General features: G+C 36.6%; 1 protein-coding gene across 1 annotated transcript in view; it reads left to right on the forward strand.

Annotated features, from left to right (window-relative positions):
* Positions 1-661: 661 nt before the first annotated feature.
* Positions 662-22297, forward strand: part of ple (tyrosine hydroxylase ple) — a 105795-nt gene continuing 84159 nt past the window's right edge. Inside the window, exon 1 of the mRNA XM_090408630.1 lies at positions 662-841. Within this exon, the coding sequence (XP_090264756.1) occupies positions 662-841 (180 nt within the window). The remainder of the gene's footprint in view (positions 842-22297) is intronic.

A 22297-nucleotide genomic window follows, 5' to 3' on the forward strand; every position in this document is an offset into this window, starting at 1 on the left:
ACTCTTCATGCAGTCCACACAAGTTACGTGCTTGTGGTGGTAGCGGAACATAACTAGTGTAGTGTAGTGTAGATTTTCTGATTAATATATACTTAAGACTGATTTTAGTGAAAGCTATAAAACCCTTGTTTAAAATGACTGAGCAACGGAAATACGAACAAGAAAAGAGAGTGTGTTAACCAACAATGGGAGGACGATTTTGCCTTTTACTGTTATGGGTGACAAGGCTCTGTGTCTTATCTGTCATACAACCATCAGCCACTTTAAAGCCAGTAATTTAAAGCGCCACCATGAATGTAATCATAAAAATATAATTTAGTCACGCAACAAAATAGCCTATTTTCCCTCTGTAAGCAAAGTGATTTGGCTACTGAAGCTAGTTTTGTTATAGCTTGGAATATTGCTCTAAGTAAACTACCTTACAGTCACGGAGAATTTGTAAAAAAGAATATTACTGATGTGACTGCAATTCTCGCTCCAGAGAACTCAAAACTTAAACAGGCAATAGAACAATTCCTATATCCCGCCGCACTGCTGAGAGACGTATTTCTGAAATTAGTTCTACAATCGTTTGTTCACTGCAAAGTGATCTGAAAAGCTGCTTGCTTTCAGCTTAGCAGTGGATGAATCTACAGACATTCAAGATATCCCTCAGCTAGCTATGTTTGTTCGCTATGTTACAAACGATGGAAATGTAAAAGAAGAATTCTTAGACTTGATAAGCTCAAAGGAAACCACAACAAGCATTGACATCAAAAATGCACTTAACAAAGCTTTATTAAATGCTCAACTATTATTGCATAAACTTGTTAGCAATGCAATAGACGGAGCACCAGCTACGGTAGGTCAAAATACTGGCTGGGCGATTGACACATCAACTATCCTGAATGTCTCTTTATTCGTTGTATTATTCACCTTGAGCAAACCCTTCAACAATGTCATAAATTGCGTTTTAGAAATTGTGAATTTCATTCGGACAAGTACAAAAACAAATTTTACTGAGGAGCTGGAGCTTGAAGTAAAGCCAAGTGACCTTTAATTCTACTATATTGTAAGATGGCTATCAACTACCAATATTTTGAATAAGTTTAAGTATCTTTTTTTTGAACCAATCATAGCTTTCATGAAAGAAAAGAAAAAGAAATACCCACAACTAGAAGATCATGAATGAGTACAGGATCTGATGTTCTTTACAGATGTAATGCAACACCTCCAATATTTAAATCTAGCACTTCAGGGAAGAAACAAAGTTATTACAGAACTTGCCCAACTAGTTTTCAGTTTACAGAATAAATAAAGTTTTTTTTTCAAAGAGATCTGGAAACAAAAGAAATTTGAGCACTTTCTCGACCTTAAATTAAGAATAACTGCTTTTCCTGACGGTGAAATTAAACACAGTAAACTGCAGCAATACGAAGGAAACTTAGAAACACATATGATAGCTATGATTGGTTCAAAAAGAGAAACAAACTTATTCAAAAGATTGGTAGTTGATAACCATCTTACAATACAGTAGAGTGAAAGGTCATTTGAGATTAGGATTGTGAAACTAAAAAAGTTAAAGCCACGTTTTGAATTTCTTGTGAATCCTTTTATGATTGATGTCATCAACGATGGATGTCCTGTTGTTGCACTTTTTACCCCGGATGTTTTTTCCATAGAGACAGAGCTTACTGAGCTGCAGGAAGATGTGGGTTTGAAGCTAGTACATAAAAGCTCATCTGTAACTGACGTTTGGAAGCAAATCCCAGAAGCAAAGTACCCCAATCTTCAGAAAACTGGCTTCCGAATGCTCTCTGTTTTTGGGACAACTTACTGCAATGAAATTTGTCAAATCAAAACATCGTGCTGTCCTCACCGGGCTTCTTAGAACAGCTTTGAGATCCTACCAGCCAGATTTTGAACTATTAACTGTACAAATGAAGACTGAAAGTCTTCAACGAGCAGAGATTTAACATATTCTTTTTTGGTGAGTAGGATTACTATATACTTGTACTTTTTATTATTTATAAATACAATTTTAAAATAATATTTTCTGCGGCTCTTAAACATTCAAAAATGTATGAAGTATTATATGTGGCTCTTATCACCGAAGAACTCCCCCCCCCCCTTCTACAATCTTTTGTGGGTGGGAATGACATAAAAATGATGAGGGAAAATGAATTTGTTTTATTGTTATTGCAGAATACTATTTCACTTGCCTCCTTCTGAAGAAGCCTGATATTTGCTTCAAATGGGACTGCAACTGCTACGAAACAGACTTCAGTTGACAAGAAGTTTACAAAAAACTTGGTAAAATTCCTGCATGCCTGCAGTAAAGCCTTCCTAACTATATCTTGAATTAGCGGATTTATTTAAACAGTAACTTCAATGGATATGTTGTGAAAATATTAACTGTCGAACAATGATAGTTTACGGACAAACATGGTTGTTTCATTAATCAAAGGGATCGAATTTTTTTTTTTTTTTAACGATTTCAAGTCAACAAAGTACTTTGTTTATTTGATAAAACACTTTTTTTATCAATTTATATCAATAATAAAAATTAATTTTACTAATCAACAACCTTGTGCACCAAGATAACCGTATTTAACAAAACGTGAAAAGCAAATATTTCAATATTTGTGTAAAACACATCTGACGATTTCCCCAGGAATAATATTCATGTTATTATGACTATACAATAATCTTGACATAAATAAAACAAACTTGAAATGTCAGATATCGTTTGAGGAATATTTATTTATTCTTTTATTTCTAATCTTACGATAAACCATTAAAGATATTTTCATTAAGTTTAAGTGTATATATTTTTGTACTGATCACTGAAATAATACCTGAGAGAATTAGGTCTATTGCAAATACTCGCCTCTACATTTAAATAACTCTTTTCCATTCACCCATCTCATCTATGGTAATCTTCTTTAAATTTGTTTTCTTACACTTAAGAAAATGACACCATCGGTGGTTGTTGTCTATTAGATACAAAAAATATGAGTCATCCGATGGTAGGCCTACAGCTACCTGTATCGCCACGACATTATCTATCTCGTCCTTGACAACAAAATCTATCGGTGTGAGATATATCATGTCTTTCTCAATGATGAGCACATCTCTTATTTGAGATGATGATTTTCCCCAAGAACCCTTTCTACATTCACTTTACTAGATTAAATGCACGGTCATGCTCTCCCCTCTCTGTCTCTTGTGCTGTGGAGAAAGCAGAAGCAAGGATGCTGATTGGTTCTCTCACTAGCCACGCTCTAGTACTTAATCGTTTGATCTCTCAGTCGCTCCCCTGAGCTTGTCTTTCAGTCGCAACTCTTCTAGAAGCTGCGTGGTTTGTACAGCAACCGGGCCGACCTCTTTTAGTCAAACTTTGCCAACCTTTCACCCAATCGACATGAACACAGTGGCGAGCAACAGAGCCCGCTTTTCTATCAAGAGCTACAGTATTGAGGTAAGTTGTCCTGAATTAACTGTGGTGTTCTACATCGCGTTATTTCATTCTTCTTTGTTTGCACTGCAGATGATAGTTTAAAATCAAACACCAATTTCGGTGGTGTTCATTTCTCACTTTAAAACTGAAAATAAAACCCAATTTCTAAATCAACAGCAAAAACTTACTTCATTTATTGTCAGTAAAAATTTGGTAATAAATAAATATTAATGATCTGAATATTTGCTAGTGCTGTCATATTAAAGTCCGTTTTAAGGGTTCCAGTGCAAAGGATTATGCAATGTTCACACGCATTTCCTAGAGATAAATTAATACTTAAAATATTTTCTAAGAAAAAATTTCCTCTGCTTTGCGCAGAGAAAAATGCTACCAAATAGTTTCGGTTTCTTTTTCCTGCAACTATTCTAAAAGAGGCATTCTCCACACATATTGAGAATTTTATCTCGCATTCCTCTTTGTATTTTTTTAAATGCCATTTTAGTCGGATTGAATAAACACACACACACACACACACACACACACACACACACTGTAATTCTTCTCTGGACTTTTAGTAGAGTCTCTGTACAGAACTGTGATATACAGTTCCAGAAATATATGTGAGGATGGCACAATAGTTAATAAGCTCACAGAAAAAATCGAATTCGAACCGGAGAATAAAGTTACAAGAGCATTATCACTCGAATGGAGGTTTCTTGGAACATATGTATCCGTCAGTGTCAGGACTTTTGCTGTAGCTGCACCCGCAAAGGAAACACGATTTTACCGGTTCATTCGTAATTTAAACTAAATAAACCATAATTAAATTACTTAATTGTTAATTTCTTAGAACGTTACCTCCACCACACACACACATGTAACAACGGATATTCAGTGGGAGCATAAGGACTACAGTATCTCACCTTAAATCATTTTAAAAGAGCACTATTTCCCCCAAATCTTAAATATTATGCTTTCATATCTCCCTTCAAATCGCAGTACTTATTGTTGCAACCTACGTATGGCCAGCATAGTACCTTGGATACATGGATGAGAGAAAAACGAACAGTAGACCGAAATGAGCGTGAATCCTAACTTTCAGGAAATATCCACCAGAGAGCTGCAGGCAGAAAAAAAATTAAGTGAGAGTAATGTAGTAAGTGGACAAACGACGATTAGGAAAATACTGAATTGAGTTTTTTAAGTTCTGTTTAAATTAAACTCGGATTTCCAGTTGGACAAGCACTGGATTGTAGCGGTGGTCGCTCAGGTGTTGATGGAAAATCCAGAGTGAATCATTAATTAGGTGAAAAGGTTTCAGAAGCGAAAAAAGAGTGTACTTTTTTTGTTCTTTTTTTTTTTTTTTAAAGATGATTATAACCGAAAATATGTGGCATATTTGTTTAAAGCAAAGAGGAGAGTTCAAAGTGAAGCGCGTTGGATTTTTTTGGAATCACCTCATAACGGCTCCTGAGACCATGAGATGTCATTGTTGATTTCAATAACGACTGAAGCAAATAAGGTTATGAGGAAAGTATATGTCTATTAATTGCGTGTGTTCTTCTAGTAAGTTTGCCTGTTTTAAGGGATTTAAAAAAATCTGAGGGGAATTCTACCACCACAGTACTGGCTAACTTAGTTCTTCACCTGAAGAACTCTTATAAAAAAGGTACTGTGTGTGTGTGCACGTGCTAGAGGATTCGAACTAAGGCCTTTCCATCCAAAGGGCCTCATTGATACCAACCTATGAGCAACTACTTTCTAGCTAAATTACATTTGATTTAGTATGAGAAATGGACACGAGGACTTCTGTAAGCCTCCTTTCCGATTTACGCTTACGCATAGACCCATGAATTACGATGCAGGCATTCGACACACGCATTATACTGCGTGTGTGCTTTTAGCCGGTTTGCCTTTTTGAGGGACGAAAACTTCGAGTTTCCAGGAGGGGGAACTCTCCATCACCGTATGAGACCGGCCAATTCCTCATTTTGATTGAAAATATCCGATAAAAATTATTTATGTCATAGACGGGATTCGAACTAAACAATATAAATAGTGCAAGCGATGCAAAAGATACAAAGAAGTAGTAAGTATAGATGTAACATGACGTGGTACTCTTAATATTTTAAGGTTTAGAAATTTTATATATACGAAGAGTACTTAGATGGTTTTTTTTTTTTTTTTTTTTTTTTTTTTTTTTTTTTTTTTAACTACCTGCTCCATGTATCTTTCCCCAATAGCTTCTTGCTTTTTAACAGAGGAGTACTACGGTAAATGCAAATACTGACTTGTATCTTTGTATCTTGAAAGCCATTATTATTTGTGTTTCAGAACAGCAAGAATATTTTACAGTGTTGTGTCATCATCTGCGATTTCTCATCAACACTTTTTCGTGTTTACTGATAACAGATGTCCCTAATCCTGACTTTTTAAAAAAAATATTCCTCTAAGACCTGCAATAATATATTTTATATATATTATGTTTGTTCGTGTTATCATTAGTTATTGTTAGAAGAAAGTAAATATTCTGCTGGAAAATTTACTATTTACTGAAGCGCATACAGGAAAACAAAGATTACCCTCGATTCTCCCTCCCCCCATAGTATTCTCGATTTCTTATCAATTCCGATAATTATTTTATAACTTTCCGAAAAAGATGTTATTGCCATTCAGTACTTTCATCTCAACAAGCCGCATCTTAATTTCTATGTAATGCATTTCAATAAAGAGTGTAAAAGTACATTTGGTAATGTGGATGATGAAAAAATCAAAGGTTCAAACAAAATACTTGGAAGCCTGGTTGGCAGGTTAACACATCAGCTCTCCGACCACCAGGCTGCGGGTTCGAATCCTGCCGTGGATGTTTGTGATCGTCTTTAAGTGGGAAATGAATATCAACGCCCGGTGTGAGACCACCGCCCTGCTTACTGGAGGTCTGAAGTGGCTTGAAAGAAATTCTATGTTCGATTTCTGACCAATGCAAAAAAATAAATTTAAAAAATACAAAAAATAAAAGTAAATAAAAATAAACAGAAAAAAGGCTTAAAGCACCCAGGGTACTTGTACGATAGATTTACAACCTTTCGTGGATAAGAGTTACATAAAGTACATTAAGTGTGTTTCATAAAACAATGCCTAGGAAAGTTTCTTTGATTTCAACTAGTGTTTCATGAATAGCATGTTCCGCTTTAACTCTTCGGCTATCGGAGAGAGAGAGAGAGAGATGTCCACCTGAAACATAATTCTGTAAGGTACGAAAGTTAGTAACTTGTTCGGTGCATCGCCCATATCTCTTTGAACATGTTATGAATATATTAAGAAATACTAACAATCTTTTGCTGAAGGGGAAAACCCGCACACTGAACAAAGCTACCTCCAAAAGCTGTAAACCTAAACGTTGCTGCAATATTATTTCCAATGAATAAGTAATAACGATAAACCAAACAAAGAAACGGAAATACCAGTTTCGCATATTTACTGGTTTTGAAGATTTTCAAGACAGTGTATTTATCAATACACTGTCTTGGTCGAGTAGATAGTACCTACTCTCCGACCACCAAGCTGTGAGTTGATCGAATCCCACATTGACATGGATTTGTGAATGTCTTACTAATTCTGTGTGGAAAGGGAATTGCGATCTTACCACTTCTGGCAGAAATTTATTCCCGAAAACTGTGAGGTACGGAAGTGACTATAAGTCATCCGAGAGATGACAATGTGACCAAACAAAATGTCCATTTTTATAAAATCCCTAAAATGTATTTTTTGTTCAGTTGAAAGTTGCGTTCTCTATAGGGCATTTATATTGCAGTAATTTACCCATTTAGTAAGACCTAACTAGTTGTCATTAAAAATGATTTTTATAAGTCATGTTACTAATCAGAAAATGCTTTTTCCACTTCTCTCACTTCACCTACTGTCTTCTACTGTAATTATGAGGAATGCCGATTCCTCATAATTACAGTAATGAGTTGATAGCATCTTGAGAGTTAATGACCGACAAAGTTATTATTTTCTTCTTTTGTTAATAGAAATGATTTTTCATCTAAAATGTTAAAGAAATGAAGTGAACATAATAAAATTCAATAAAAATCAGACTCAAATTTGACACTAAAAATTAAAATAAGTAAAGACTACACCAATCACTACTAACGGAATCACTTTGATTTTCACTTGAACCGCTGTCTTCGGGTGAATGACGTATGCAAATCTTATTTCTGTTAGGGCTAAAAGTTGCAAACTTTCCTTAGAAAAACTGTCTGCTTTTTTTTTGTTAGGGGAGAGGCAACTGTAATTGTAAAAGATACTTATCTAAGGAGAACTTCATGGTCTCCCTCGAAGATTCCTTATATGCGACTTCTGCAATTGCGAATTTTTATCATCTTGACAAGCCCAGGAGCGGAGTATGCCGGCTGGGGACCCTGGCGGTAAAACTTATTGGGTCCTAAAAAAGTGTTTATATATGCTGCAAAGAGAACTAGGGCTTCACTATAGCAAAAAATTAAACATGCATAATAAGTGATTTAATATTTTTATTTCAAAACATTGCAATAAATTTTTCTTTATAAAATATATAAAAAATTAAAATGACAACAAAATAATAAAATATTTTAAGAAAAAAAGAAAGAAATATATTTAAGCTGGAGTAAAAAGTTAAATAATTTTTTTTCTAGGAAATTCATCAATTATTTTCGAAGTATAAAAAGCTCGGAACCCCTGGAGGCCTCCGCCAGGTCCAATACCCGCTTGATCCGCCTCTGAACAAGCCCATCGGAGGCTGTGTATTCATTCATGATTTAGTAAAGGCATATAGCAATTGCAATATTTTCACTGTTTGTTCAATGCGTAGCTGTCAGAAGCTATTTTTATTTTATTTTTTCATTCTAAGGCCAGAAAAACTTAGAAAATAGCACCCCATTAACGAATTCATATTTCACTTTATGTCTGTAATTATGGCTAAAATTTGAGGATCTCTATAAGGGTCTTGATGCATTTCCAATATCTGCTATAGCGACTTTTGGCATAGTCCAATCCCATGTTTTATTTACTTTTAAATTATAAATTGCCAGTTTTATTCGTTATAGATACTTGACAATTTGTACCACTAACTTTCAACAATAAAACGAAAATTCAAACTCCGACATAGAATAGACAATAAAAACAAACATTTTTTCAAAGCATTTCCGGGATTGCTCATTTCTGTTAATTTCTCATATATCCACATGCATGCGGAATTTGTATTTAGAAAGCTTAGGTTGCGTTATTGCACTTTTTCATTATTTATAGCTGTTGACGTAATGTTAAATTTTGTCAGTAATGGTATGGCAGGCCCTTTTTAACATATATGTATGAAATTAAACTTTTAAACCTACTTGTTCTGTTTTTAAGTACCCCGGGTATTTTAAGTAGTATCTTTTTATGGTATGGTAACCATTCGGCCAACCAGGCCGTCTCAGCTGAGGGAGTCATAATCGGTGGCCTGCATTAAGCACCCATCCAGAGGAACGTCGATAATCATCTTTGACACATTAAGTCCTGAAGGCAGCATAGCGATTATGAAATGGGATTGGGAGGGGACAAATTTCTTTAATCTGGATTGTACATTGTGAGAATGATATGAATTACTGCTGAGCGAACAGCTATATCAATGCGGGACGATACCGAAAGAGAGAGAGACTTACAAAGACTTAACCTATGGTAGAATCCAGGAAGAAAGAAATAATTCTGAATGAAGAGTCACTGTAGAGTTTTATGCGTGTGTGTGTGTGTGTGTGTGTGTGTAAAGAAGATCCTAGAGTGGATGGAAAAGAGCGGCCTGTCGGAAAGAAAACCCTCAAGAATCACGAGACAATGTAAGGACATGCCGTGCAGGGAAAACTCAACGTTCTCAATCTTGAATTTGTCTCTAGCTGAGGGAACAAGAGAACTTGTGTACCCAACTGTCACCTTGACGTTTGAGCCATGAATTTGAAAGAAAGAACTCCTGTACCGTTTGGTACAGAAGTTCCTGAAAGTTTTCTCTAGTAGAGGCTATGTGTATAGATCATCGGTGTATTAATATTAGTATCGTGGACGAGCTAAGGCAGGCGTCTTCAAACGAATGGCCCGCGGCGCTCTTTGGCGTGGCTCGCCGGCCATTTTGAAAAAAGAAAAAACTTAACATTAAAACGCGATTAAATAAAAAAAACAATTTCAATGAAGCCGGAGGACCATTAAGCTATACTGCGGTATTTAGAATTGTAAATGCTTTCCAGATTCACAAGGAACGCTATGCATTTGATACTTTACATAAAATCCTATAAAAATAAATATTAAATAGACATGCTTCTTCAGCCATCTACCACCGCCAAGCGGTACTTAAGTACTAGTACTAACGTCGCAGGTAGATGGCTGAAGCAGTATTCGTTCGGGTGCGCTGTCTAGTGCCTTCCAGATACATCTAGAAGGTTCTCGATACTTCGTTATTTTCATATAAATACAAGAGGATCTCATCCACAGTCAATCAGTCAGCCAGTCGTGAACAGTGTGATATTTGTGTATAAGCGAAAGCAGGTTCGTTTTGTCAGCCATAGCCTATTGTGGTTTTATATTGCCAGTTTCATTAGTGTGAGACATTCAGTGGATAATAACCGTTACATGGCCATTTTGGATCATTTTTTGGGTTCAACTTCCATCACTATGGAAGATGAACCCAAAGTGTTTAAAAAAAATCGACGATAAGCCAGTGTGTTTAATTTGTCTTGTGTCAGTATCAAAAGATTACAATATAAAACGACACTATGAGACAAAGCATGCGTCCAATTTCGATCACCTTCAAGGGTGGCTTCATGTGGACAAAGTGAACCGTCTCCAAATTGATTTAAAATGCCAGCAGGGTACGTTTAAAAGGCAGACTGAAGAGAGTGAAGCGTGCGTCAAAGTAAGTTATGTAATAGCTGAAAAATTTGCTAAAACAATTAAAAACTTTCTTGGACCGCGAGTTTGTGAAAGAGTGTCTCATCGCTGCTGGGGATATTCTGTGCCCAAATAATAAAGAAGTGTTTAAAAAACCGAGTTTGTCTGGGGTAACCGTAGCACGGCATGTCGAAGAACTTGCCAATGACATTGAACTTTAAAAAAAAAAGTCGTCCGAATTTACGTCATATTCACTTGCTTTAGATGAGAGCACAGATGTGAAGAATTCAGCACAATTGGCTATCTTTGTCCGTGGCATTGATCAACAATTCAATGTGAGAGAATTAGAAGAACTGCTACCGCTCGTGCCTATAAAGGGAACGACGAAAGGCACTGATATTCTTGAAGCCGCCAAGAAAACAGCGTTTCGACCTCAGCTTAATCAACCTCGAGGGTGTGGTAACTGATGGTGCCCTGTATGGTGGGAAAGACCGAAGGGTTTGCTGCGCTGCTACGGAAAGAACCAGAACTAGAAGGAAACGATTTCGTCCATTACCACTGTTTAGTCCACCAGGATAATTTGTGCGCGAAAACTATTGGATTTGAGAAGGTCATGAAAGTTATTGTGACTGTCGTCAATATTATTAGGGCAAGAGGATTGAATCATCTTCAATTCCAAGAGTTTTTGACCCAAGCTTGCAAAGCGGATCACGGCGTCTTTGACCTAAGGAGAGAAATACAGCAGTTCATGCAAACCAAGGGGAATCTGATTGCGGAATTTAACGATCCGAAGTGGATGCCAGACTTCGCCTTTATGACTGACTTAAATATGCGGCTACAATCCAAAGATCAATTGGTGCACACTTTCAACATCAAAGTTTTTGTGGTCAAGCTCAAAGGTTGGGAGGCATAACTCGCAAAAAAAGATTTAACTCATTTTCAGCTTCTCGCTGAGTCCAACTGTTCGCCTCTTTATGAATACGCTACAAAATTAGCCGTGTTGTGCAGTGAGTTCGAAGAGAGATTTAGTGATTTTCGTAACCAACAGTTTTCTTTAGTTTTATTTTCAATGCCATTTAGTGTCAATGCTGCCGAAATGCCAGGCTAAGTACAAATAGAGCTGATTGCACTCCAGAACAACTCTTCTTTGAGAGAAAAATTATTCAATGTGCCCCTGCTTACATTTTACAAAGACTACTTTTCTGAGGACGCATTCCTTAATCTTCGCAGGCATGCTTTGAAGACGTGCGCTTTGTTAGGAAGCACATACTTATATGAGCAGTTCTTCTCCAGGATGAAGTATATGAAGTCCAAGACAAGAACTCAGATTACTGACCAACATCTCGAGAATACTCGGCGCATACTGACTTCCAACATTGATGCCAACATCGACAAGCTGGTCAAGGAAAAACATTGCCAAGTTGCCCATTGACATAGTAAAAAATGAATATTTTCTTCATTAAATTATCTTTTTCAATTATTGATTGTATTTACTTATCATGAACCCGACTCCTATCTACACTCTTAAAGCTGAGTTTGTTTATTTTTATAGGATTTTATGTAAAGTATCAAATGCACAGCGTTCCTTGTGAATCTGGAAAGCATCTTACAATTCTAAAAACCGCAGTATAGCTTAGTGCCCCGCGGGCTTCATTGAAATTTTTAATGCGGTCCGCACTGTCTGAAAGGTTGAAGACCCCTGAGCAGTGGCGTAGCTAGAGCTTTTGCCGCCCTTCTCAATATACACCAAAAATACTACAAAAAAAGTAAAAAAGACGTATAGCATTTCTGACAATCCGAAGCTTAGTCTCCGTCACCACTAGTCAGACTAGCGGGCGTTTTCGCAGCAGCTACTTGATCGCCGTAAACTCCCAAACGCATAGCAGTATGATACATTTGCTTAAATCTAGACTCGCCCAAGGGGTGAGCAACTTTTTTTAGTGTGCATGCCAAAATCGCCAAATCTTTGATGCAAAATTTTCTCACGTGCCAACAGAAATTTTGGGGAACATATTATTTGGTATCTTTTAAGTATTGGGAAGGCCTTTTCAAATATTCAAAAATCACGCTAGAATGGTAAAATCAAAGAATATTGTAAGAGTGATTATTGTAAATCATGTAAGATTGAATGAATGAATTGAAAAAATTAGTGACGGAATTTTTTCTTAAGTCCTTCTACCCTGTTGATAGCGTGAATATTTTTTTATTTGCATTGAAGTGTAATTCTAGCTACAATATAAAGCCGCAATTTTTAACATCAGCAAGAGTAAACAATAATTCTGAAATTTTTTTTATATTTTTTTTTTATAAAGATCAGTCAGACAAGTTTTTTTTAGGTTTTTCCAATATATTGCAGTGCACTATCTCATAATCGTTTCAATTGACTAAAGCACAATAAAAGATAATAAAATTAAAGATATAATTTTATTACTTCTTAATCCCTTACGAGTAATACATAAATATTACAGATAAATTGTTATTTTACCTACAATATACATTAACAGATCTTTACCATTATTAGTCTTTACCATTTTTAGCAGAAAACATCAAATGAAAACTAGAGAAAGAAAAATAGTGGACATTTCATTTATTTAGCATCAATGAAACTTCTGCTGCATCACTAATAACATATAATTTATATCAGGTTTATATTTTGTAACCTTTCGGGATATGCATGCGCTACTAATTTCATCTGTAAGGCTACTCCTGTTAAGAGACTTAACAGTTAAGTTCATCACTGAGAAGAATGATTCACAAGAATATGTAGATGTAAAAAATGGATAATAATGCTGTTGCAAGGGTTTTTAAACATACAAAAGTTTCGGGAATACCATTCTAAGTTCTTATTACCTCTTTTTCCGCACTTCTCTCTGTTACTCCCGTCTCTAATCGCTCCTTTTCAATATTTTCCAAGTCAACTCTGAGATCAACAAATTTCTACCTCTCAATTTAGCTACTTTGAAATTCAATCAACTGCATTTCAAAATCATCCGTATTAATCCACGAAAATATCTGCAAGTGTATTTGAAGATGTTTTCGTGTCATGTAGTTTGAGGTTCAAGTCTTAAGTTCGCAAAAATCTGCAAAACAACATCAGTTTACAAACCCACACGATGTCATACATTTCTTTATAACACATTTTTTGATTAGTCAAAAAGAGTTTTATCTCGTCCAGGCATTCAACAAATCGTTTCTGAACAAGACCTCGATTAAGCCATCGAACATTGTTGTACATTATTAGTCCTTCGTACACCGAATCCACCTCATTAAATAGATTCTGAAGTGGTCTTTTATTCAAAGCAGGTGCAGAAATGTAATTATAACCTTAGTTACTGTTTGCATCACTTCTTGAAGTTCCTTCAGGCCAGCGTTTGCACATAATTCTCCTCATGTAGGATGCAATTTTGCAAAAAGATTTACAAATCCTGCTTCCTTACCAATCATGCTGGACGCACCATCTGTTGTCACGGATACCACTATTGAAATATCAATTTGTCAAATACATAATTCGTTCATAACTGCTTTACATATTTCAACCCCACTGATACGCTCAGGTAGTGTTACAAGGTTAATTCGCATACCTCGTCAAAATCGAGCAAAGATTGCCAACCTGGCTGATGACGTAGTTTCTGTGCTCTCATATTTTTACCTTTTCTGAAAGCCTGTCAAAAAGGAAAGAAGCACATTCTAGCCATGCTTCTTTAATATACTCCCCATTACTGAGTGGTTTTCCATGTTGGGCAATAACTTTGAAACCTCAAAACTAGCAGCAACTAAGGTGGAACTAGGTCTACCTGAAATAAATTTCATCGACGTATCGGACACTGTTTTTTTGTCTTGCTCGGTTCACGAGAAATTAATTCTCTCTATTCTTGCTCACTTTTATTACTTAATTTCTTATGAATTTCAAAATGTCTCTATACAGAAGAAATCTTACAAAAAACTGATTCGGAACATAAACATTACTATTTCTGGCTAGATGGGTGAAGCAATTGCTTTTCATATCCCCCTTTGTCTTGTAATGAAAGAACTTTGAATGGAGTGTTTGTGAGCTATATGCTCGCCCATTGAAGACCAAAGTCTATCTTAAGTTCAGCTGAACACAGCAGTGAAGTTAGCTGTGTTCAGCTGAACTTAAGATACTTTGGTCTTTTATATTTGTAACTTTCTGCTTCATTATATTCCGAGGCTTTCTTGATTAACGGATTTGGATGGTTACTTGTCTTGGTAAAGAACTTCTCAGCTAGATTTAGGACAAGGGAAGAGATATAAGGGATATTAACTTCTATATGGATCTGGGTGTTTCTTATAAACCAAGGGGCATCCACAATCATCCTCAGGCAGTTATTCTGTAATCTCTGAAGTTTTAGAATGTTTGAGTTCGCGGTGTGGCTCCATGCCGGAAATGCGTAAGTGATGACTGGTCGAATTACCATCCTGTAAATTGTTCATTTTGTTTGCGTGTCCAGTTTACTTTGTCTGTTGATCATAGGGTAGAGCTGTGCTAAGACTTTGGATGTCTTTGAGGTAATGTTTGCTGAATAGGAGTTTACTATCAAGAATCAATCCAAGATATTTAACTTCAGTCTGCCATGGAATCTTTACTCCCAATAAATAAATATCCTCCATGGTATGGATTTTCTTTCTAGTAAACAATATAGCTGAGCTTTTCTGGGGATTACCTTGGATCCTCCAGTCTGCCATCCACTTTTCTAAAATGTGTATGATGGTTTGGAGTCTTTTAGTTGCCAGTTTTGGGCTCAGTGACCTTGCCATCATTGCATTATCATCTGCATATAATGCAGTGAATGTTGTTCTTTGGTTCAGAGGGATGTCCGCTACATAGATTGAGAATAGGAGAGGTGCCAGAAGAGATGCCTGCCGAGATCGTGCGTCTGGTCGAAACCGTTTCTCCGACCCTGACCTGCATATATCTGTCTTTCAGGTAAGAATGTATTATTTTTATTAACTTGACTGGCAAGTTAAATTTTATCAGTTTGTAGAGAAGGCCTTGATGCCATACTTTGTCAAACGCCTTCTCTGCGTCGATGAAGATGGCAGCTGTATTGAGTTTCCAGTTAAAACCTTTAGTAATGATTTCTACCAGCCGGTGCACTTGTTGAGCTGTACTATGGGCCTTATGGAAGCCGAACTGTTCACTAGGCAAAATTCCTAACTTATCTGTTTCTGCTTGGAATCTTGAGAGGATCACTTTCTCTGTCACCTTTCCGAGGCTGGACAATAGGCTTATGGGTCTGCAGCTTTCGGGAAGGTGAGGATTTTTTCCTGGCTTCTTCAATGGCATGATGGTGGCTGTTTTCCATGTAGTAGAGAAATGCTGGAATCTAAAGATGGCATTTGTAGTGTTGACGAGATGGACTATGGCCTTTCTTGGAAGTAGTTTTACTATTCTGTTAGTAATGCCATCCGGTCCTGGAGCTTTTTTTACTGTTTAGATGGGAGATGATATTTATCATTTCTGCTGGATTTGTAGGAGTGATATGTTCGGAGTTAACAGTGTTCTGTCTTAAGTTTGTCCTAACATGACGATGAATCTTGTACATAAGGTTGATATTTAGATTTGTATAAGATGGATTGCACTGAGATTATAGGTTATCTACTAGTGATTCGGCTTTCTCTTCATCTTTGTGAGCTGTCCCTTTTTTGGTTTGTATAGGGGCATGAGTTGCTTTTTGGTGTGGATTGCTCTTAAGAATTTCCATACAGAATGATCTTCAGCATTGGTGTTAGCCAATTTGGTTTCCCATTGATGGTTTCTGTGCTTTTGAAGAGCTTCACAAACCTGCCTGTTTAGATTGTTCAATACCGTTTTATCTTGTGGGGCTCTGGTATTGTGGTATCTCTTCCTGGCTCTATTTTTTGCTCTGATCAGCTCCATGATTTCTTCAGGGATACGGTTGGTTGGGTGGAAGACAGTGGATTGTCTGACTGATTCTATTGCTTTCTGAATTTGTGTGGTTAAGTTATTTACTGCTGTGTCAATCTCTTCCTTTTTACTGATATTGGGCACCGGACTAATATGATCGGGAAGAATCTTGGCTAACTTGTCCCATGGTATGAATGTGTGCAGAGGAGAGAATTGATCTTATGAACCTAGATTAAGCACTATGGGACTGTGGTCAGAAGATAATTCGTTGACTGATTCCAATTTGAATTGGTATCTTAAATTTTTAAAGATGACAATGTGTAGTACATCCGAGCTACCTGAAGGGCTGAAGTGGGTAGGCTCGGCCACAACAACAACAGAGTTGAGCATTGCAAAGTTGAAAAGTGTGTGGCGTTTGGTGCTAGTTGATGAACTATACCAAGCTGTGCGTTTCGAGTTCAGATCGCCTGCTATTATTATGGAGTCATTTCGACCAAGTATGGAGTTCAGATCTGATGTCAGCAGAGGAATGCTCGGAGGGTTATAAGCAGCATAGATCTTGAGACTCCCAGCATTGAAGGTATGCTCCTCCACACCAGTCACCTGCAGGTTTACTGTTTGGGGATGGTCTATTGTATTATGATTCAAATAACTCTTAATATATATGGCTGTGCCTCCACCTCTGGTGCCAATTCTGTCGTTTCTGTACATAGTGTATCCACGGATTTTTTTGGTTATTAGCTGGTCTTCGGTGTATTTCATCAATCAAGATGATATCAGCACTGAGACGAGTTGCAAATTCTTGAAGTTCCAAAACCTTGTTCATCAATCCATTTGCATTCCATGCGATTATCTTAAGAGCTTTCGGTTTGAATTTATTACTCATTACAAATGGCTGTTATAAAGTTTTGAGTGCCTTGCAGGAATCTCTTTCTGAAAGATGATGAGGGGCATATCTTGCTGACTTCCTACAGCATGGTGGCAAGTGAGGGTGTTAAAACGGATGTTATGTTGGAGTTTTCTAGCTCGAGAGAGATGTAGGAGGCTTAGTTCTTTCAGACTCAGCATATGTTATGGTCATGGTTGTTCCTTCCTGTGAGATTGAAGGCGAGGTGTTTCGGACTGGAGGACGATCTGTTTGGTTTCTTAAAACGTTGTTACGTGGAGGAGCAAGATTGACTTTTGTTGATCCTCGATTTTTTGGATTGGAAAGGCATCCCTTAGTTGGCGGGGTGAGGTCCTCTGCAGTTTGCACAGCATGCTGGAGTTGTGTGTAGCTTGGTGCATGGGATGGTCTGGTGTCCCTCGCCGCACTTTAAGCACCTGAAGGCTGCCTTACATAATTTTTGGGCATGTCCAAACCTTTGGCATCTATGACACTGACCTGCTGATGCTCTTTTCCTAAGAGGCTCAGTTGAAATCTTGAGTCCGCATACTACTGTCAGTTCATAGATCTGCTTTTGTGTGTTGCTTATTTCCACCAGCACCAAAGGCATCGGTCTTTTATCAGAGCTGAGCATCCTGCTCACTTTTACTGGGGACAGGCCCTGTCTGGAGAGATCAGTGCTCACATCTTCAGGAGTGATATCCCACGTAGAACTACCTTCAGGTTCTTTTCGCTGGGTAAAGTGAAGGTGTGATATGGGACGTTAGCATTGTCCATAAATCTGGTCATCTGTCTGTAATTCATGACAGTAGTGGGTTGTATTTTAACTCCCTCATCTGAGTTTTTGGCCAATGAGAATGAGATGTTTTGTTCTCTGAAGGCTGACGAGACAGGGATCCATTTTTCCTTATCCCTTAATATGACTGGTGGTATCTTTTCTTTAGGACCATTGAGTGCTTCTATCCCTGTTGGGTTCTTCCACATTGGTGGAGATTTTCCTCTTCTTTTTGACCATTTGGAACTCTGTATCTGTTTCTAAGGTAGAATAACTGCTGTCTTGGGATGAAGCATCTTCCATACTTGGGGAGTGTGCAAAATCTGATTGCGTCAGAATTATGGGCTCTTCACTTATGTCATCCATATTGTCCTTGACTGCTGTGGGGGAGAATGCGTCAAAGAGCTTGACTTTTCCTGGCTAATTATCACTCAGCAGCTTTCCTAGTCTGAGGAATTCCATGTATACTTCCCTCGAATTTGGCTTCATTCAGACGTTTTGCCATGACAATAATTTAGAAATGTGTTAAGACACAGATGGAGAAGGAGTAGAGATTGCTCGGGTGTCCCGAGCAGGTTAAAGATAATCCTGTGGACTTTTGAGGGTCCACTAAACAAATCCCGTGGACACTATTAGGTGTCTACCAGCAATAAAATACAATTACCTGTCCTATGATAGGGAAAAGGAGTGTCACGAAATCATTTGGCCACAGATTGAAATCTTACTTCCCTAAATAAAACCATAAAATCACCACTGGTCCTCATTGCGGGTGGGGCCTGTTGGCCATTAGACCTCTTGCATGTTTCATGCAGATCGGGAGACAGTAGGAAACAAACTGTGTCTTCCCAGTGCAATGTGCGTTTCGTGAAAAACCTTGTAAACAAACTAATCAGGCTCAGTCTAAAATAATACGTCCGTTCACATCAAATTAGGTCACTCGTATCACTTCATTCATCCTTCGGAACATAAAATGCATAATGCTTTATTATCTTTCTTAATCATGCCAAAAAGAAAAGGTGTTATAACTTATTATTAAAATTCTCTGGATTAGCGATTTTTTTCGAAACTTTTTCAATTAGTTATACTTTAAATTAAAGATACCATAAAATTATATACTTGGTTTAACATTTATGTACGTATATAATTAATAATTTCACATTTTTCGCTGTTCTCTCCATTCATAATAAATATTTATTTAATTTTTATATCTTTCTATTACTTACCTCAGTGAGGAGCTAATATACAAATATTTTGTTGTCGCTTCCTGTAATTTTCTTACAGTCCGCGCTTCACAAAATCGTCTGCTCGAAAGTTAAGAATATTAGATGGTGAACACGATATTAAATTAAAATATTTGGTAAACATGTTTTCTTTAAAAATATTCCCTTGTTACTTCAATATTAGACGAAAAGCCAAGACGTATATATACGTCCAAGTTATCATGGATGCGAAGTGCATATTAAAAATGTAATACCATTAATATTACATTGAAATATATGATGGATACGAAGCGTATGAGGATGCGTATTTGATCTATAATGGCCGTTAAATTGTCTAATATCCTTTTCATTTGAATGTCTGTTTCTTTGCTGGTGGTGTGACATTCTGCTCAATCTGTGAAGAGCAGGTAGCAAATTAATATAATTGAATAATTATTAAATAATTGCATTCATACAATTACAGCTTTTAACTTTAATGAAAATCGGATTATTGGGTGTAAAATTGTGGACAGAGACAGACACTGACAAAAATTATAATCTGGACTCGGAAAATCTCATCATAATCACTCTCTGCATATACCAATCAAGTTTAAGTAAACCAAAAATTACTACAATTATAAGCCGACCTACACACATGCAAATGAAAGAGAAGGGTATACATGCAATCTAATCACGTGCAGATAACACTTCATAATAACTCGCACCCCTGATTTTACACAACGAAAAAAAGAAATAGAAATGTTTCGCGTATAACTCGCGCAGAAAAAAAAAAAAAAAAAAGAAGTTTAAACACGTTTCAGGGCGATAGTAACTCACTCCCGTCGTAAACCACACGCCTTCCCCAATAGCCAATAGTGACTGTAGACAGAAGTAAAACAGGTCGTTTTATTGTATCACTGAATAAGGTACAGAGACATTTGCAGTCTGTGTAATATATCTCTCAAACAAATAGTACAATTAGAGACAAGTGTCATTTTTATCCCAGTTAAATTTTTTATCCAAGCAAAACCATATGTTGTAGGCAAACACGGTTCTAACTAAAAACTAGATGTGCGGGAGTCTGTCCCCCAGAACAAACCAAGGCAGAATAAAAATAAACGTAAAGTGTTAAAATTTGTAAACGTGTTAAAACTAAGAAACATATAGTGAATATTTTTATGGCCGTTTCAGATATTGAATTTGGTTGATGGGAATTAGCATTTCAATTCAAAAATTGTCGACTTGCTTTTGTGTTTGACTCGCGCGATCTTTTGTTAATACCGCACCAATTAGATGCAAGTCTTCATAGCTGCTCTATCTTTATTGGCCTAGTATCATAGCGTCTGTTCATTAATCATTCGTGAAGGATTGTTCATTAAGTATCTCGAGTCTTGTAAATTACTGGTAATTTTTGCTTGAAATAATGGAAAAGAAGATGGCGCTATTTGGGTAGGATGCACAAGGAAACTGATCTCTAGGCAGGAAATAGCAATCGTGATGCGATATATATGCCGGGATTTTACGAAAACAACTGAAAACTTTAGTTTCCGAAAATCCCCACATATATCTCGCACCACGATTTTTAACTTTAATTTTGGGGAAAAAAATGCGAGTTATATTCGAATAAATATGGTATGTTTATGGCAATGTAAAGGAAATTTGCTTTTATATCTAATAAGTTAAAACATATTAATTGACAATAAATACTTCCAATCCATATTTTAATGACTTACGATTTAATAAAATACAAATCCACATATATACACACTTTAAAAAACGGATACGTTCTTTACTGCTGATATATCAAACGATGGTAAAGGAGTCACGCCACGTCTGGCTGCCTGGCGAATGATGCAACAACTGAACTGGACAAAACTTGTACACAGGCTTGTAAATAGGATCTTTGTTTCTTATTACTTATTATTACTAAAACAGTTGGTAGGGGTTGCTTCTCTATTGCATTTTTATTTGGTATAACTGTACTTAATAAAATTGTATTATATCAAGTTAAAATATACAAGTCAACGAAGATGTTTGAAATGTATTTATTTATTTAATTATTAAGGTGAGTCCTAGGTTGCGTGCCGGAAAAATGTCGTTGGCGTGCCACGTTTGGCACGCATGCCAAGAGCTGCCCACCCCTCCTCTAGACTAACCATAGATAAAGAATACAATAAATATGTTTTCAACGGTTTCGATAACGACCCAAATGATATAAATGTGCAACAGATTTAAAAAAAAAAAAAACAACTAATGATGAATCAGGCATTTTAGCATTTCGGAATCATGCTTGTTAATTTTTATACACGCATCAAAAGGGTTAAGCAAAAAACCTAATATAATAGGGGTCCTAAAACTCTGTCGATGGCTTTAGTTATACGCAAAATTAGAAGGAAAAACAACAACAACAACGCATTTTCACAAATGTGTACTGACTGTGCGGTGCCTGCTGCTGAGACGCAGCCATAAGCAATAACCAATAAAGCAATCGCCTTACCATGCGTTTTATTGTTTTATTTTTAAGAATTTGAATTATAGTATGATAGGGAAATATAACGGTTTTGTTATATTTATATTTTGTTTATTTTAGTTGTAAATATAGTTGTTAAAAACTAATTATTAATTAAATAATAAAAAGTACTAATTTAACGTAAATAAAAGAATAGTCGACAACTAAAATTGTGTCTCACGTGAAACCCCCCCCCAAAAGCGCCAGCCGGGGAGGACCGCCTCCCCCCCCTAGCTACGCCACTTTCCTTGAGCTAAGGGATAGAAAACCAGAGACTGCTTTTGAGACCAAGTATGGAACTTTTTTTTCCAAAGCCACTTTAAGTCTCCCATAAGTGGTGGCTTCATAATCTGAAATGAAATTTCCCTAAAGAGATTTATAAATATCCGTGTCCATGCAGGAATCTAACTCGCAGCCTCTTGGAGGGCACGTATGCTATCCACTAAGCCAACCAGGCAGGCAAAACATTCGTTAATAATCTAGGAATTAACGTGCCCAACAAAAGTGCTAAGAATTTTAGCAGACACACAGCAAGAGCTAAATTTAATGTAGTATATTCCTTACACATGAACATAAAACTAGTGTTATCTATATTTCTTTATATATTTTTACACATATCTTTTCAGTAAAATCTCAAAATAATCATTTAAGATAAGTTTGTATTAAGCAAAATTTCAACCGAAATGTCTTCGAATTCGTAGTACT

This window comes from Typopeltis vanoorti, chromosome 18 (genome assembly GCF_054136105.1).
Source record: "Typopeltis vanoorti isolate ZY-2024b chromosome 18, IOZ_Tvanoo_1.0, whole genome shotgun sequence".
In the NCBI taxonomy this organism is placed as follows: Eukaryota; Metazoa; Arthropoda; class Arachnida; order Uropygi; family Thelyphonidae; genus Typopeltis; species Typopeltis vanoorti.